The sequence below is a fragment of the Macaca mulatta genome, chromosome 14, assembly GCF_049350105.2.
Source record: "Macaca mulatta isolate MMU2019108-1 chromosome 14, T2T-MMU8v2.0, whole genome shotgun sequence".
Classification (NCBI taxonomy): Eukaryota; Metazoa; Chordata; class Mammalia; order Primates; family Cercopithecidae; genus Macaca; species Macaca mulatta.
The window spans coordinates 30,071,372-30,091,077 of NC_133419.1; the positions used below are offsets into that span (position 1 = coordinate 30,071,372).

Consider the following 19,706-nt stretch of genomic DNA (forward strand, 5'->3'; position numbering starts at 1 on the left):
CCTATGTTGACAGCGGCCTCTGACTTTACAAACCTCCAAAACAATCCAAGGCCCTTTCCCTACATGCTTTCCAGTGTCCTTGGTGGTTGGCAGGTTTTCACCTGCCCAAGTCATGGGACATTGGCCACTGAAACTAAAGATCTTTGGCCTTGAAAACTCCCCAGGAGGTATAGTCACTCTCACTGTTTTTTTATTTTATTTTTTCTGACTCACATAAGCCTTTGATATTTAAAAAAGAGGCCATTAATGGATCATAATCTCTTTATTTTCATTTTCAAAAAAAAAAAAGAAGTGCTCCCAGCAAGAAAAGATCTGGGTGTGTGTGCAACAAGATGAAACCTCCTGTTTGAACAATAGACACCTGCTCAGAAGCCAAACAAAAGAGACTGGCTCCTGTCCGCCTGATTCTCACTTCAAGCAAAAGCCACAGAGGATGGATGTGAGACAGCAGGGCTTGCCTTGTGCCCTAGATGTCTACAAATCCAGCCAGGGTAGGACTGGCCACAATAGCAAGTTCCACAGAGAGGAGCACTTGATATTCCTGTTGGGAGATGACATGTAATCTGAGACATGTGCACAGAGATCGTTCAATTGGCTTTAATGGTGAGAAAACCAGTCTAGCACAGTCTAAGTCGCCAAACTTTAATGTGCGTGTAAACCACCCGGGTGGGAGAGTATAGTTAAAATGCAGATCCTGATTCAGTAGGTCTGGGTTGGCCAGGGATTCTGCATTTCCAACAAGTTCCTAGGTGATGTCTGCACTGATGGTTAAAGAATCACACTTACAGAGTGGCTGGGGTCTCTTGGTTTTAGAGATCATGCCCCTTAATAACTCCCCACTGTTTCAGAGTACTTTCACACTTCTGGTACCCTGTCTTCCTCACAAGAACTCTAGGAAGCAACTGAGGCAGATGATCTGATCTCCTTTTTCCTAACAAGGAAACTGAGTCTGGGAAAGGTTAAGTGCCCTGCCTAAGGTCCCCAGTGAACCTGTGACTTCTGTCTCTAATTCAGAGGCATCTCTAATGAATCCCTACCTCCTAGTGCTCCTCCATAGAGAGTTATTGTGAAAGCCACCATGTAAATATCCATCTTCATATTTGTTTCAATGTGTAAACATTAAACCTGTTGGTGAGCCTCACTCAAACTTGGGCATAAAAAGGGAAGGCAGTAATTGATACGGCTTAAATCATTTACATGGGGTCACCTGGATTTATGATGTTCAGGGAGACCACAGTAAAGCAGCACTGGCAGAACCTCCCAGTAGCCCAGCAGTAGAAGTCATTAGTAAACCTACCTCATGCCAGACTTTTGCAGTCTGGGGTAAGGTTTGCAGGGATGTGATCTGAATCACAACAAACAGGAGTCTATTTACGAATTCACGCCTGGCAGTAATTATGGGCATTATGGAATGCTTTCTCCAGACTGTGCTATGAGAAGTAATATGAGACCCTCCAGGCTTGAAAGGTGGCTCTGTCACTCCCTGGCCCTGTCAACTCTGACACTCTGAGCCTTAGTTTCCTCATCTGTAACATGGGGATAATAACAGTACTTACCTATGTCACAGAGTTTGTAGGATGACTGAATGAGTTCATACTAGATAAACTCTATACATTTGCTGATATCAACTTTTCTTTTCTTTTTCTTTTTTTTTGAGGCAGAGTGTTGCTCTGTCACCCAGACTGGAGTGCAGCAGTGCGATCTTGACTCGCTGCAACCTCTGCTTTCCAGGTCCAAGCAATTCTCCCGCCTCAGCCTCCCGAGTAGCTGGGATTATAGGTGCGTGCCACCACACCCGGCTAATTTTTGTATTTTTAGTAGAGACAGGGTTTCACCATGTTGGTCAGGCTGGTCTCGAACTCCTGAGCTCGTGATCCACCCGCCTCGGCCTCCCAAAGTGCTGGTATTACAGGTGTGAGCCACTGCGCCTCGCTGATATTGACCTGTTCTTGACCTACAATAATGGCAGTTCCATTTGGCCCAACTTAATACATGTAAAGTGTTTAGGAAGATACTGTTGGCACACAGCAAATTCCCAACAAATACCAGTGATGATATCATGTGCCAGGATGATGCTAAATGCTTTGCATGTATTCTATCATTTAGTCTTTGAAACAATGTCCTGTGACAATTATTATTATTCCAAGTTTATTACTTGAGAAATTTTGTCTCAGACCCTTTAAAGCATCTTGCTCAGTTAATATGTAGAGGGCTGGAATCGTTCTCAGGCCATTTTTGCTACAAAACTCATGCTCTTACTCACTCTGGTGTAGTGCAATGTTAAATTGGGACACTGCCTGAATTCTTCCTGAGGTTTTCAGTGCAAGGCTTTTCTCCAGAGCAGTAGTTCTCAAAGTGCAATCCCTGTCCCAGCAGTGTCAGCATTACCAGGGATCTGATTAGAAATGCAAATGCTTGGGCTCCACCCCTGACCTACTGAATCAGGAGCCTTAAGGGTGGGGTCCAGCGCTGTGATTTAATAAGCCATCCCTGTAATTGTGATGTATGCTAAGAAGGTTTGAGAACCACTTCTCTGGAGACACTGACTCATACTTCATTAGTCGTCATCGTCAGGCTCAACGATTATAACAGTACATGACGGAAGCGGTTTTGAACTCACCAGCTGATTCAGATCCATGAGTGGTATGGGACCCCCCACTGGGGTAGAATGCATCTTGGTCTCCTGTAATGAGCAATCAGGAAGGTCAGTACTGCATGTTTTCACTTACACTCCCGTCTGCATTTCCTTACATTTGCATTCCTATACAGCCTATCGCAAAGTTTAGTCTTTTTAAGGTATTCCAAAAAATGATGGCAAAACAGCCTTGAATGGGTGCACAATATTAATTACTGTTCATTGCTTAATCCACGGATAAATGAGCTAGAGCTTTAATCAGAATTAAGGAAACTAAGGCAGCAAAGGCTAAGAAGGATGACCACAGGAAGTTTTGTAGAAACTTGGTTTTGGTAGAAATCCAAGAACTGTGGTAAAGAACATGCTAACAAAAATATTGTGATACCTTTGCAGGTCTGAGGTTGAGACTAGACATTGTATATTTTAAATAAGGACAATATGAATTGGATTATGAGAAATGTAATCACTGGAAATGGGCATACGCTGGCTTAGGGCATGAAACAGATTTCTTGGCGGCAGGAAATTAGTATGCAATAAGGAATCTTGGGATTGAATGATGTAAAGATTCAAAGAGAAAAGTTAACTACTTATTTTCAAAAAAAAATTTAAAATAAGTAAAAAAGGAAATGGTGAGATGATAGCTAACATGAATAATGTGTATTGGAATATGGGTATTATAATAAATTTAAAATAATTTTTTTAAAGTTAAATCTGTGGTTTCAACATGACGAATTAATATAATCCTAACTTCTCAAACATCTATCACCAGAAAGCTTTAGATTAAGTCAACCTCATTAATTGCTAAAATCTAAATCCACAGGTCAAATCTTGAATGCAGCATATTAAAACTCCCTCCCCCACCCCCATTTTTCAAAAGTATACTGGAATCTTTTTTTTTTTTTTTTTGACCACAGGACAATGCTTACATAAATGGCTGCAGTTATCCATTATGAAGGCACCTTATAAGGAGTCTATAGTAACCTGATCATCACCATTTCCTTGATTAGAGAAGGTGGAAGTGGGTAACACTTAGTCACCTGTGTAATTATGTTGAAGAGACAGATTGCTTTGTTCCTTGGCTGATGGTTAAAACAAATGAAAACAACATTTGCTGAAATGCCACACCAATACTCCCACTACCAAAATCACCATTACCGTCGCCATCCCATCACCATCATTATCACCATCACCATCACCATCACCACCACCACCACTGCCACTATGATTCTAAATGCTTTAGTTCTTTTTTGGGGGACAGAGCCTCGTTCTGTCGCTCAGGCTGGAGTGCGGTGGCATGATTTTGGCTCACTGCAACCTCCAATTCCTGGGTTCAAGTGATTCTCATGCCTTAGTCTCCCGAGTAGCTGAGACTACAGGCATCTGCCACCATGCCTGGCTAATTTTTTGTATTTTTAGTAGAGACGGGGTTTCACCATGTTGGCCTGGCTAGTCTCAGACTCCTAACCCCAAGTGATCTGCTTGCTTCAACAAATGCTTTAGTTCTTAACATTAAGCCTAAAGACTGAGAAAAATGTATGGACATAAATGAGATTTATATGGGTGAGTATTTTTGAAGAAAACCAAGGATGAGAATTGGGTGACTTAATTGTCTAATCCATGGAGAATCATGGAAAATCTCTCCTTACCACTGTGGAAATTAGAAGGAATCAGTGTCTGTGAATATCAGTCTTGTAAAAAGCATTTGATATACTAACATTAGGCTATAAGCCTTCTAGGGTACTGTGACTATTAAAATTGCCATTTAAAATTTAAATTCATGGCTGGGCGCGGTGACTCACGTCTGTAATCCCAGCACTTTGGGAGGCTGAGGCAGGTGGATCACTTGAGGTCAGGAGTTTGAGACCAGCCTGGCTAACATGGTGAAACCTCATTTCTACTAAAAATAAAAAAAAATTAGCCAGGCATGGTGGCACACATCTGTAATCCCTGCTACTCAGGAGGCTGAGGCAAGAGAATTGCTTGAACTTGGGAGGCAGAGGTTGCAGTAAGCCGAGATCGCGCCACTGTACTACAGCCTGGGTGACAGGGCAAGACTCTGTCTCCAAAAAAAAAAAAAAAAAAAAAAATTAAATTCATTAGGTTGCACAACAGGCTTTCTTTTGCCAAGAGCAATGAGACAGCACTGTAAGATTTTCTGAAGAATACTGACAATGGTACTTGGAAATTTTAATAAGTGAGAGCAGAACAATGCTGAATAAGGAACTAAGGAGTGTAAGGGGCTTTGTCTTGCCAATATTGCTGAAGTTAGCATTTTCTTAAACTGTTTTTCTTGAAGCTCTGGGGTAGGCCACCCAGAGAAATGAGGCCTAGCATGTGGCATTCTGAATTTTCTGTCCCTGCCTCACAACTCTCATCTGTTTTACATATTGGATTCTCATGGAGGCTGAGGCAGAAGAATTGCTTGAACTCAGGAGGCGAAGGTTGCGGTGAGCCGAGATCGCACCACTGGACTCCAGCCTGGGCAACAAGAGCAAAACTCCATCTCAAAAAAAAAAAAAAAAAAAAAAAAAAAAAAAAATATATATATATATATATATATATATATATATATATATATATAAATTCTTATTTTTCTTTTTAGGGGGAGGAGAGAAGATCTCTGCTCCAAAATTATATATCTAAAGTCTCTAATCTTGAATATGCCTTAGTGACTGTGTTACAAAGCAATTGAAAAACTAGTACTAGGAAGACAGAATCTGTTTTTTATTTCTTCACTAAAGTGGGTGTTTTCCAGTTCCCCTTTCTTCAGTGTTAATTTCTTAATACAAATGGAGAAGCAAAGAAAAGCAGAAGCAGAGATGACTACTTATTTGAGGAAAAAAAAAGACTTACTCTAGGTTCATGTCAAACTTAATTGAATAAATTATCTTCAGTCCTCTCTTCACTATTACAATCAGAGAAGTGGTCCCTCATTAATACTAGATTAAATCATGAACATTTTAAGTATGCATCAGAACTAGAAGAGGTTTATCCAACACCAAAAGTAAAACTGATCAATCTATCACCAAAACCAGATAATAATTTCAGAGCAAAGATACTAGTATATAGAAATTATTCACCTGTAGGATAAAACCTTACCAAATAAGTAGCATATATTAGTCAAATTAAATGGAATTGCTAAAATTCGACTATTTTGACCTGCAAAAATATCAGTTTCATGTGGTTCAACTTCATATATCACAAGATAAGACAAAGAAAGCAATTCCATCATAACAGCCAAGTTGTACACACACACACACACACACACACACACACAAACATACACAAATGGAAAAAACACCAGCAAAAGGAAGTATTCTTTTATCTAAAGTATACCCAAGTTTATTTGCACTAGAATTGATAACCAATAATGAAAGACATTTCTATATCACAAACTAGTCCAATTCCAGACGACACAGAAAATGTCCTCTGTAATATGAAACTGTATACTGTTTCTCTGTATAGAGAAAGCAAACTAGATAATAAATGCCAAATTACCTGATAAGGAGTGATTGACATTAGAGTTGGAATCTCCAACAGTAACTTCAGTAACTCCAAAGGACCCAGTCTTAGCTGAGGTCACTGGGATGAAGGTCCTGCTTTCCTTCGTGTCTGGGTAATGAGAGGTATAACCTTCCAGTAAAGTGGTTGAGCCTTCAGAATGATTTGGGTCTCTTCTTCCACCTGTGACATCATTCCTATCTGTGTGGAGGTGGAATCAGTGATGAACCCATATTTGTAAGATTACCACCCACCATGTGCTTGTCTCCAGAACACACAACTGCTGCAAAAGCTTTCCACTTGTTATCCATAAATAGGGAGCAATAGAGTGAAGTCTGTCACACTATTGAACAGAATAAATATTTTGCAACAGACACCACTTGGACATCACTCAACAGAAGAGATTTTGGTGATCTTAATACCCAGAATTGGCATTTGTTGCAACATCTGCTTGGGTTATTAGGTAAGGCTATGTCACTAAAACTGTGACCTTGAAGTCAGCTGAGGTCATAGATAATCTTGAGTTCTTTCTCAATTGGATTCATCTTTGATGAAGTGGAGGGAACATACCATTGGATTGAAAGATAAAATTTTGCTGCTTGCAATTAGAATAGCAAATGCATGGTTTCAAGGGCCCGAGGCTACTAAATTAATTATTCTTTTCTTTTCCAGAAGGGACTGCTTTTTAGTCATCAGCACCATGTAGGTCCAGAGGACAAAAGGCAAAATAATATTATTGTGAGGAATATAAAGTGATATAATCAGACATTTACGCCAATTATAATGCAAAAGAACTGAAATAATAAACAGTTTCTTGGACCACAGCACAATCAAATTTGAAATCAAGACTAAGAAACTCACTCAAAACCATATAATTACATGGAAATTGAATAACCTGCTCCTGAATGACTTTTGGGTAAATGATAAAATTAATGCAGAAATCAAGAAGTTCTTTGAAACTAGTAAGAACAAAGATACAACGTACCAAAATCTCTGGGACACAGCTAAGGCAGTAGTAAGAGGGAAATTTATAGCACTAAATTTAAACACCCACATAAAAAAGCTAGAAAGATCTCAAGTTAACTAAAATAAATAAATAAAATCAATCATATATAAGCAATCCATTATGGTTAAAACAAAGCACTAACCCTAGAGTGAAAGAAATCCAACCTTTAAGACTAAGAAATGTAGTTTCCACTTAATGTTCAAAGAGTATATAAAACAGGAAAATCAGAAAACCACCACCAGACGCACCTTTTGATTAAAAGTAACAGTGTAACAGCAGCTAATCGATGCACCTCCACCAAAGACACTGCAAAAGTACCCATAATTGATTGATTCTTATCAATAGCTGAAGCCAACTAGATTTTATAATCCTTACTGCTTGATGTCAGAGTAGAAGTTGTTGGATGGTCTTTATCTTCTTCCAAGCCTTCATGTGATGTAGAGAAGCTCTGAGAATTACTCTGCTCTGTTTCAATGAGGGATGAATCCAGTGTTAATTTGAAGCTGTGGTACAAATCCTGTTATCTGCTAGCAGGGAAGATCTGGCTAGAGTAGAGTCAGATGGATAGGTGCACAGGAAGACCAAAGTTTGTGCACACCATTCTCCTCTGATTGATAGAAATATACAGAATTCTATTTTGCCCCTAGTTGGTTCCAAAAATCCTTTATTTCTCAGTATAATCATCAAAGGTAATGTGGCAAGGTGAAGAATGAGCCAAAACTTTGCCTACCCTGGATTGTCCTGGCGCAATTGTAGCATTGCTCCCAGTCACTCAGGAAAACCAGAGACACAGAGACATGGAAAAAAGAATATTTGAATCCCAATGCTCCTATCAGTAATCAAGAGCACCTAACTGTGTGTTAAGACATGTGACTGTAGGGAAAATGAACACTATGATAGCCTGCAGTCTATTGTAACCACAAAAGAAAAAGAAGCCTATCTAGAATAGCCTACTCAAGTAACACAGATCAAATTTATACAAAGAAATACTTAGCTACCTTGTAAAGGTCATCAAATTAAAGTTACCATTTTACTCCATTATTAAGTTGTTTTTGTTTTTTTTTTTTTTTAATTTCACCTGTGTATAGGGATTCTCATCACTGCACCAAGGAAACGCTTGCCTGGGCAAACACAGGGCCCTCAGTGACATATACCAATTTGAGGTTGAACCATTGCCCATATCTAAAATCACTTGGACTGTTTCAAGTTTATTTTTGTGTTCTTTCAAGAAAGGTACTGACCTCTGAGTTGCAGGTACAAAAACTTCATAAAGCACACCCATAAGCCATGCCCACCACCAAACAAATATTACAACCCAGGAGAGAGACAGTCACCAAATCCCAAGCCCAATGTCAGAACAAAAGCCAACAGTGACATAAAATGGAAATAAAAGTCCTTCTTTGGCAAGGGCCATTCATAGGCTTATTTGCATCTCCTTTGATGCTTAATGCTGTGCTATTTACATTGCTGACAATCAATACATGCTTGCTGATTTTTTTCCTTTGCCTAAAGGGCTCATATGAAGGACTCTGCCCATTGTGTGTGGCAAGCAATAAAATGGGACCTTCTTAATTCTAGATTTCTTTTGTATTCTTCAAAGAAATTATGAATGACTTTAGGCTGATCTCTAGGACATCCCTGCACATATAGTAGAAATTAAGGCTACTAGAAGTTGAACATTTCTTAGTGACAGAAAGAGATACTAGCAATTTTTGTTGTTGTTGTTGTTGTTGTTCCAGGGATCCCGTCACCTTTGTTGATTGTCAATAACATGCCTTGCCTCTCCTCTAAGAACTGATGTGATCTCTAGGATTATCCGGCCCCAAAAATGTCTTTTTACAACCATGCAAGCAATCCTACCCCTCTTCTGCACTGGCTGGAGGAAAGATGGATATTGAAAGGAAATGGTCAGTTAAAACACAGAGATATCCTGGAAGTGGGCTTGTGTTTCACTGACATAACTACTTAGAGAATGAAAATGGAGTTGAATAGAGTTCTACTTTTTTAAAAACACAAAGTCATTGAATCTGGAAGGCACCAAGAAATGAAGGGAAAATCAGCTTGAGAGACCTCCACAAGAAATATAGACAATGAAGACAGTTTCACACTCTGGGCTGAGGTGAGCCTCATAGCACCATTCCACCACCAAAGTTCTGCATCTTGGCCAATAGGGTGTAAGAGATGAAGCAGGAATACAAGTCAATAAAGAGGCTGAGCATCGTTATTCTTACTCGTTGTCATTGAAAGAGGTCCTGTCCTGTCCAAGTCTTCCACCAAACCTGTGTTTGGATCTGCAGTAGGCTGAAGCGTTGTACTATGACTGGAGTCCATGTCTGAAGGAATCAATGTTAGTGTTAATGCTTGATTTCCCAAACCCACTACCCGAAGGTGGCTTATGGTCTACAACTGATTTTTTAAAATATTCGCATCTGGCCAAGAGGAAAGAAAGCACATACTGACTATATCTCCAGAACTGAGATAGATTATTGTTTCATCAAGAGCACCACAACAAGTAACTGACTTTCCTTGAAGGGCCGAGTTATATGAAAGCTATGATTCGTGTTTGTTTTTGCTGAGTCTCGAAGGACTCTACATGGGCACATGATGGAACACCCAAAGCTTGCAGAGAGACAGAAACATTGCCTTTTTTATAGAAACATGCAATCTGACACATGGAGAAAAGATAAAGTGTGCTGGCTCAGGCACCATTTTATCCCCTCCCCCTTACCAACCAAAGGGACTTGTAAAAATAACCCTCTTCCCCCCTTTAGTCTTTTTCTCTTCACATAGTGAAGATGCAAACAAACACAAAATCAGCATTCAATAACACCTAGATGGAGTTACAGAAAGTATACAGGGGCAAGAAATAAGAAGCAGTAGATGTCATTGAATTATTCTTCCCCAAAACCCAAGTATAAGCGGTCTTTAAAATTTAACTTGTACAATGTTGAGTAGTGCAGAAATTTCACTGAGATACTTGTAAATGTTGTTTTTAATAGTTATCACAGATCTATTCTGCTGAAATAAGAAGTCTTGAGTGAAACAGAGGCCAAACAATTTATAAACCCCATCTATATTGCTGGCTCTCCAATTCAGTCAAAGTCTATCCACACCACTGCCTCTGGAGAGATTTAATCAGTTCCAGCGAAGCACCAGAATACTGGGTACCTACGTGTGCACTGCAGCTTTCAACACTAAATATTCAAGATTCAACACTAAATATTCAACACTAAAATATTCAAGATCTTTGTAGGACAAAAATGTGGTGACTCTACTATCCCAGATTTCAAACAAGAGCAAGTGCTAACCTGAATCAAAACTACAAATGGACATTCTCCCAGAAAAAGTCCCACTTGATGATGGGATCTAGACTCTTGTTCATCTTCCCTCTTAGAAGTAGAGTCCTTCAAGAGTTATCATACCATTGTGTAGTTGAAGCCAATTGTATTGTCCTTGACATGTTCATTAATTTAATGGAATCTCTTTCTCTTCATCAGTACATAGACTTAATATTGATTCTGAAGATCTTTGCCTGGCTTGGTTTTCCCCCGTATCTCAGAGCTCCAGCTCCTCAGAGCTCCAGCTGCCATGTGCAAACTCATGTGTGCTGGGTCTGCCTGTGGTACTTCAGTCACTCAACATAATGGCCCCTCCCTAGCCATTCAAACACATCTTCCTTTGTGAAAAATGGATCTACTCACTTGACATATTCATTCCTTGGCTTTTCTTCCTTCACATTTCTCCTTAAATGAGTCTCCTTCTTAGGAAAACTGCCCCCCACCCCCCACCACCCACTTCCTTTCTCTGACTATCCAGGGTTTTTTAATTTTTCATAAACCAGATCCAATTCACCTTTCTGTGATGCTGTGGTGGGCGGGGAGGGGTTCTCAGAATTTCTTTAGCGTTTATTGTTGGCAACATTCATTTCACATCTATTACTTACTGCCTCACACAGATATATTTTGACAATAAATGTTTTCTTTTGCCAACTCTCCTGCTAAATTCTTTACTTTCAGCTCGGAATTTCATATTCAGGTGAATATGTGTATCACTCCTACCAAGAAAACTAATTTTTGAAGAATCTCAAGTCCTTCAGGAAAGTAGTTTGGTCTAAACCTAGGGCATATTTCTAGAAAAATAGTCAGCAGTCAGTGGATTTCAAAAAACAGAATATATAAAAATCTCAGAGGCTATTACCCATCCTTCTTCCTGCTTGATGACCTCGTCCCATGGGATGTGAGATTGAGTCAAAGAAATCAGTCCAGGAACTGTCCTCTGGGCTTGGTGTTGTCCTTCCTTGCATTGGATGGCTGGTAAGAGCTGAGGCTGCTGAGACCATGCAGTTGGAGCAATTGTCAAAGTGTTAATGGACGCTTGGTCAGGAATACACTGATTTTATTGTTTAAAAAGACTTTATTCTCTAGACAAGACAATGAAACCATCTTCCTTGTATAGAGGGCAAGGAAGTTGCATAAACGCAAAATGTTTCAGCAGGTTTGGGTTCACTCATGCTCATTTTCTTCTTAGCAATCAGCATGTGAACTGGAGGACACAAAAGCATTAACGACTCCTGCAGTGCAGAGAGGGTGAGTTACAGACATCATAGGAAGATGAAGGAGTAGTTCTTGACCTGTGCCATGCTGCCACCGTACCCTAATGGCAGAAGTGTAAAAGCCCAAGTGCATTATGTTATTCTGAGACAACCATATTCCAGCTGAATGCACATTAGGCTGGAAGTGATCTCAGGAAAGGAATCAGGTAACAGCTTTCCATGTGATCAATATGAAAGTCAGTGCCATTTATCTCAAAAGCATGAATGGAATCCGTTAGAAGCATTACCTGACAACGGGATTTATGGCATAAATGACATATAAGAAAGCAGCACATGCCTTGCTTCATTCTGAGCCAATGAAGAAGTATAGGTAGAAAAGATTGCAACAGCATCCTCTTAGCAACAACCACACCACATAGACAGTCACAGAATCCATTGCTCTGCCAGGAATTCATTCAGACCTTGCCATGCCCCAGAAGTACATGACGCATTATCTTCTATATTGTAAATAGAAATATGGGAATATTTCTCACTGATACCAAGTGAGAATATGCATAAATGACATATAAGAAAGCAGCACATGCCTTGCTTCATTCTGAGCCAATGAGGAAGTATAGGTAGAAAAGATTGCAACAGCATCCTCTTAGCAACAACCACACCACATAGACAGTCACAGAATCCATTGCTCTGCCAGGAATTCATTCAGAACTTGCCATGCCCCAGAAGTACATGACGTATTATCTTCTATATTGCAAATAGAAATATGGGAATATTTCTCACTGATACCAAGTGAGAATATGGAATTCACATTCTTGATAAGGCAGGACACATTTCAATACTTATGTCACACAGACAAAATATCCTGCATGGGAGCTTGCAGAGCCAAGTCATCTGGTATCACTTAGAGATGATGATAAGACTTGATTCCAATTTCCACAATCTCACAGTTCAAGAATAGAGAAGATGGCTTGTTTATACTCAAGGACAAATTACCAAACAGGCATGGCCAAAAGGCCAAATGACATCAGACAGGTGTCATTTTTCACATAATGTCTGGCTCTATTTCTTCAAACACTGGAGTTCTAGCAAAATGCTTTCTCACAAGTCAGACTTTGCAGAATCACATTGTAAAGTCTGGACCCATATTCTAGAGTAGATTCCTTTGTACGACAAAAGGGGATATTTTATCAGGGCCTCCGCTACAATCTCACTAGATAATGCCCAGAACTCGGTGTGAAAGAGACATGTTCAAGGGCATGTTCTCTGTGTTTCCTGTTCTTATTCGTAACTGGCTTGTATCCATTCCTGTTCAGGTGACTTGTTATGAGCCTTTAAGGTTTGGCTCTGTGTTAACTGCAGCATAATTTATTAAGTAACCTAACATCTTGTGACAATTCCTCCAATGTCCTTTTGTTCAGTGTCCTCAATGTCTACCATTTAACCCAAAAGGAAGTTGCCATCCAAATTTACTTGTTAAACCACCCATTACCAGCTGTCCCTGTTGTCGAATGGGAGTCTTCTCTGGGTGTTTGGAGATACCCCTCATGCCATCTGTTGCCAAACCACTGTTCCTTCTGGGTAGCTGTTTCTTCAGTTGTACTACTAGGAATTGCCTGGACTGTGAGAAGAATATCAGTTGGGAGACATAATTTTCTATTTTCCTTGCCAATAGCTGTCAACGTATCTTTCTACTTTAAGGGCAGATACACATGGGAACAGAAGGTAGAAAAGAAAAGCAGCAAGGAAACAGGCCACTGATATTCTGAAAGGGATATTAGAAATAAAATGATCCAAACATTTAATTTTTCAGATGGGAACATTGTGGTCCAAAGAGGTTTTGATTTGTTCAAAACCATAGGACTAAGCAGACCATAGCTGATGAATTCTCAGAGTTCTATGAGTTATCATTATTTTTATTTTACTGTAGTGTATGGCGTCACATACCCTGTCTTAGAAAACCATTCAAAGAATAACCTCTTCGCTCCAGTCATTCTGATGAAAGGAAAATACTGTATAACAACTGACAAGATCAGCGCATTAGGAGACCGTCTCAAATGGTGGTCATGTAACCCATAATTGCACACACTGGAAATGCACCAGCAGTGGATTTGCCCAGCAGGAAAGGTGTTGGGATGGCTTGAATGCTATTTCACTAACACATTATGTGGCAATGTTCATATGGCGCCTAAAATTGCTAAAATCACTTTTTAACAAAATTAATTCAGTTGACAAAAACTATCCAAGCCAGTTTGAGGCATTATATAAATAATAGTGTGTGACAGGCTTAAAATTTCAACCATTATTTTAAAAAGGACAAAATCAACAGAATAAAATTCCATCAAGGTGCCTTCAGGAAAAGTCAGAAAGCCACCAACATTTTTAACTATAGCAACTTAAAGCAATTTTGTTTTATCAAGAAAATGAGAGCCTATTAACTTGCCAAGCCAGAGTATTTTTTTTGTAACTTGTAAAATGGTTGTATTTCATTATCTTAGAAAATGATATGTGTGATTTGGTGACGGCAATGACATTTAAAAAATAGAACAGTCCTCATTTTACCCTTACATTGGCCAAGCCATTATTGGGTTAACTGGCTATCCAGGGGGAGGGGAAAAAAGCCAGAATCTTAAGTTTTACCTACCACTGACTAAATCACTAATTCCCAACCAATAATGAAGTTAGAAAAACCACTGAATGTAATTACATAAAAAGGAATATTGACCCAAACATAGACTGCCATGTTACTCAAAGTTTAAATAAAAGAAATAAGGAAGTGTATGTGTGTGACTGCATAGAAGGACTCTATACTCCTTCTATCACTACTTTAATGAGTTTTTAAAGTACCCATAACTCTTTATTGTTTTCAGCCTAAATAGGAATGAGTTCACAAAACATATGATTTCTATTGTAAAAGATGAAGGTTGACTTTCTTCTAGAAGTTGTGATGTTAATTTGATAAAGACCAGAGGTCACCAATCAGATCCCTTTGAGTTTCGCAAATATTCATAAGAGAATTGTTACAGTTTTCACTGTCTTCTCTTTGTCAAGTTACATTCTGTCTGAATTTTCACCTACCCTCTAGTCCTAATGCACCCCAAGCACCACCTTTTGACAATAGGCTCATTATTTCCAAGTCTCTAAAGTAGCTTTCTGGTCTTTAAGTGCAAACTGTCTAAAACAATTTCTAAGATATACAGTTAGGGCTCTAAGGGACTGGAACAAAATCCTATTCCAAAGAGATTTATGCTTCCTCTGTATTTTCTTTTCCTAGACTTCTTTGTTAACTTAGTCCGTAAGCCTTATGCATACATCAGATCTACTGGGGTTTGTAATGGAATGTAAGGTCTGCTGGATATATTTAGTACAACGTCTAACCTCTATCCTAGCTGGTACCTGAAACTTTTCTTTTGTTGTCTGAAGACACACCTCAAGCTATAGATTCCCAAAGCCCTTTGGTTTTTAAGTGGCTATAGCTCACATTTCCGCATTAGGTGTATTTAGGGCTGTGAGAATGACAGTCAAATCATCATTTTAAAAATGCTAAAAAGCTGTTTTCCAAAATAAATACTCTTATTCCAAATAAGATAGACATATCTCAGTGGGACAGATAAAAGAAGAAAAGCACTTACTTCTTATGTTTGGGGAGTGAGGGGGTCCCCTATTCTCACAGTCCAGTGCTGCAACTTGAGATTGTTTTAGAAAAACTGACAAGTTTTCATAATAGTAGAAATAACAGTAAGAGCATCAAAGCCTTCCCCAAGTTACCTTGGGCTTAAAAACAGAAAAAGAAGCAGTGATAGAATTCAAATGCAGACCATACGAGCTACCAACTTTGTTCTAAAGAGTACAAGGGACTATAGAACAGTCAAGGACAGAATGCAAAAAAGAAACTATATTCATCAAAGATCTTCATAGAAAATAAGGATTCCAAAGATCAATTCACTTGACAAGCTTTCTTTCCAGATTTCACTACTAAGCACCAAAAGAACACACTTTGCCACACATTTCCATAAACACACACAAGTTACCCAAATGGAACCTCTAGGAACTTTTAACACAAAAATTGTATCTAGATCTACTTCTTAAAACATTTTGGTCTTTGGGCAACCTGAAGTGTTATCATTTTCCTTCCAATTTTTAAAATTTGTGTGCAAGTTTGGCAGATTTTCAGGCTCTGAGAATAAAATAAATTACTAAGTGGAAATAGAAGATGTGGCCAATTTCTAAACAAAATCTTCCCTATTGCTGGAATGTCTTCACTAACTCATCTAACCCAGAACTGCCGACCGCCATCTTGCTTACTTGTGCTTGTAGAATGTGGGGTCTCTTCTTCCTCATGATGCTCATGGTGAATGAGGGGAGGATGTGCTTCCGGGTGCCAGTTTCCTTCATGAGCAGTGGTGCCATTTCTGTCTACATCTGCTGTGATGATGGTTAAATACACTGTGACTTGTTATCAATCAAGCTTTAATGATTCTGTTCTTCCATTAAAGTGCATGCTATTTAACAATTCTATGCCAAAGTATTATCTCTGAGCATCCACTCTCAAAAATTTTGAGTGACTTTACCTAATTGGTCTCAAGAGAAAATCAATGGGCTTGGAATTTCTTCATGTTCCCTTATTATTCCACTATGATCAGTTTGTCAAAGGCAGCACCATAAATCCTTCAAACATATTCATTTTTATAATGAAGCAACATAAAAATATACCCACATGGTATAATTGATAAATGACTCCTAAATGGAATTAAGTATCCTCATGAAAGTCCACTAAGAATTTCTTGATGAGATACTAGCTAAATTTCCCACTGTGTCCCGATGATTGACCTTTGCAGCATCATAGGCTTTGAGGGGAAAAAAAACCTTTCATTAAATATGCATAACCCATTACCAGTTATCCTTGCGGTTGTCTGAAGTAGCACTTCCGGATTTGAATGGCTTGGGTTCCACTGGGTCCAGTCCTTGTTCTGTTTTGTGTGGTCAAAAACCCGTGGTGTGGTTGAAACTGTGATAACGATGATTGAAGCAATTAGAAAAATGTTATTTCTTGAGCCTTCGCCACTTGTCTCGCATATAGTCTTGTTTCTGTAGACTATGCAATGAATCATCTATACCAGGTTGTATAGATGGCGGCATGGAAATGGAGGGAAAGCGGAGGATGCCTTCAGCTTAATTCAGCCATATTGGTAAGCATCTCAGTGTCCTTTGCATTCTGTCATAGAATACCTTAGGGTTCAGAACATGAGATCTTCCAGATAAAACAGTCAAAGAAGCTGCAGCAGTAGGAAGGACAGCTTTGAAAACACCAGCCCTTCACCGAGGATAACCAAAGGCACCATTTTGCCCATCCATGCAGTCTGTAGTATCCCTCTGCACTTGAAAGCCCAGGGACTTAGTCACTGTGTGCTATTTGTAGATCCTCAGGGTGAAGAGGCAGATAACTGAAAGTTATACCATGATAATCACTTTATGTTGTTAGTAATTTCAGTGGGGAAAGAAATGTCTGAGCAGCCAGAGCTTTCCTATAGATGATTCCGAAAAATATTACCTACCTAGAATAGCCATATGTTTTAGCTGTCCATTTCTGAATATTTATCAAACACTATGGTATTCTCATCAAATACAAAATATGTCACGAGCAAGCCATTCATAGCCAATGAAAGAAAATAAGACACCACAGGTAACCAGCCACCATCACAGAAGCACAATGGAAAGAAAGAGGCATACATCCACCAGCACCCTGATATCGTCACCCAATCTGTTAGGGCTGGAATGGGAGATGCACCTAACAGAAAGATCATGACAAAATCTGAATCAATGTGTTTTGTGGAAAGGTTATTTGCAAATCCATCCTAATTGTTTCAAATTTTATTTTGAAACCCAAATAACACAAAACTGTTTTCAGAACTATAATACTGTCAGCTCTATTTTACAAGTTATGAAAATCGAGTTTAGAATCATTAACCACATTCTCAACAAGCATGAAAAGGTGCTTATTATCAAGCAGTTATCGCACCCCTCCAGAAGAAAGAGGGCATCATGTTGAATTATGTCCATAGGTGCTAAGCAGAAAAGTAAACTGAAATTGGAAAATATGCCATAGAGATTTTAAAAATTAAAAACAACAACAACAACAACAACAACAAAAAAACACCATGGGAAGTTTTTCCCTGAAGCCTGACCATACAATTCATTTGCAGGTAGATATCTTTGGGTTACTCCCCAAGGGAATTTAATTTCTTCAATATCAAGACCACGTCTTTACTAATGGACCTACCTGCAAAGCTGGGCCACATCCTGAACACAGGAGACAGTGTAATGTAAAACTCCAGTGTTTTTGATTATTTGGTTTTTGTTCTGAAGTTACCAAAAATAATTTTCTTATTCCATAGATTAAGCTCTGGAGGGGTGCTGGGTCTAAAAAAATCACTTAAAAGTTTAGATAGAAAATTCTAGTTCCTTTTGAGTATTTGTTATATCAATGTTATATATTCAGATGCCTTCAAGGCCTAAGCTATTTTTTTTTTTCTGGACCCTTTCTTCTCTGTGTGCTATCCGTTTGAGGATTAAATTGTCAGGTTTTAATGGAATGGATAGAACTTCAGTGAATTGGGGGAGCTCACATAGCACCCCAAAAGCCTTTTTTCTAAGGAAAAGCAAAACTGTGATGGAGTCAGGTTCAGGATTCTCAGCTCTATTCAGCAAAATCTTAAGTCATTACAGGTATGTGTGGAAAACTCAGTAATCTGGCAGACTATTAGACCAACCTTTGCATGTTTTTAACTTTTTAAGGACATCTTTAAAGCTCAATTTCCATCTCTTTGTTCTCAAAAAGTTTTATAATTGTCAAAAATTTGGATACTATTATGTACCAATAGTGGTTTCATTATTTGCTTTTAATAAGTGGTAATGTCTTGTTAAAGCTAACCTGACATTTGCCCTTCCCTTCAAGGTCTTTGGTGTCCAGCTCATTTGTTAAAACTCTGGATTTGTTCCTTTGACCTTAGTCGGGTTTTGATTAAGATAATTCTTGAGTTCCAGCTCCCATCATTTAAGCCTTAAGGGCCTTCAATTTAGGATCTTCTACAACTTTTTTTTTTTTTTTTTTTTTGAGATGGAGTCTCGCTCTGTTGCCCAGGCTAGAGTGCTGGAATGCAGTGGCGCTATCTCCTTCCTGATTCACGCCATTCTCCTGCCTCAGCCTCCCAAGTAGCTGGGACTACAGGCGCCTGCCACTACGCCGGGCTAATTTTTTGTATTTCTTAGTAGAGACGGGGTTTCACTGTGTTAGCCAGGATGGTCTCGATTTCCTGACCTCATGATCTGCCCGCCTCGGCCTCCCAGAGTTTTGGTATTACAGGCGTGAGCCACCGCGCCTGGCCTACAAATTTTAATTAATACCCTCCTAATCACATTCTTCAAGTCTATTGCTCCAACAGACCATGAGATTCTGAAAGGCAAAGGCTCTGGCTTTTTTCATCTTTGTGTTTCCAGCACCTAGCACAGTAAGTACACAATGAATATTTTTTGGACTGTTTTAATGTCATCCTCTGACAAAGCCTGATCATTCAAAGACAATCTGTAGCAGTAGACTTCATTGATAAATAAAACAGGAAGAACCTGAGACATTAGAAATTTTATGAGATATTTTCCCCACTTCTCAAAACATTCTATTTCTTCTTCCATAATCTCATCAAGATATAACTAAGGTATGATCACAGGTTCACCTATTTTTCACATTAACTACTTCTCAAGAGAGATACAATTAGGTATCACTCAGATTAATCAATAAGCCTTGCATAAATGGCTGTACTGTAATTGATTATTCTTACTGGTGCTGGAGATAAAATCTTCATCATCATCAATGCCTGATCCAGAAAAACTGAGGTGTCTGTCTCTTTCATCTTCATTTTCTTCATTTGGCTCCCAGCCTGCTGAGATGGTATTTGAAGACGTACCTGTTGTGGTGACTTGCATTAGTGGCTGAGCTGGATGCCAGGCAACCCACTTGC

The 19,706-nt window shown here is 39.0% G+C and overlaps 1 protein-coding gene across 23 annotated transcripts in view; it reads right to left on the reverse strand.

The window, feature by feature from the left end:
* Window positions 1-19,706, reverse strand: part of CD44 (CD44 molecule) — a 91,292-nt gene that overhangs the window by 13,980 nt on the left and 57,606 nt on the right. For 2 of the 23 annotated variants that reach the window (XM_015114531.3, XM_015114527.3), the window contains 9 exons: window positions 19,527-19,652; window positions 16,586-16,699; window positions 15,997-16,113; window positions 13,184-13,312; window positions 11,340-11,471; window positions 9,374-9,475; window positions 7,518-7,607; window positions 6,134-6,337; window positions 2,621-2,683 (listed from right to left, as the gene is read on the reverse strand). In XM_015114531.3, coding sequence (XP_014970017.2) covers window positions 2,621-2,683; window positions 6,134-6,337; window positions 7,518-7,607; window positions 9,374-9,475; window positions 11,340-11,471; window positions 13,184-13,312; window positions 15,997-16,113; window positions 16,586-16,699; window positions 19,527-19,652 — 1,077 coding nt within the window. Of the gene's footprint in view, window positions 1-2,620; window positions 2,684-6,133; window positions 6,338-7,517; window positions 7,608-9,373; window positions 9,476-11,339; window positions 11,472-13,183; window positions 13,313-15,996; window positions 16,117-16,585; window positions 16,700-19,526; window positions 19,653-19,706 lie in introns of all 23 variants that reach the window. The other 21 variants (XM_077963096.1, XM_015114528.3, XM_015114530.3 and 18 more) reach the window with 17 other exon arrangements.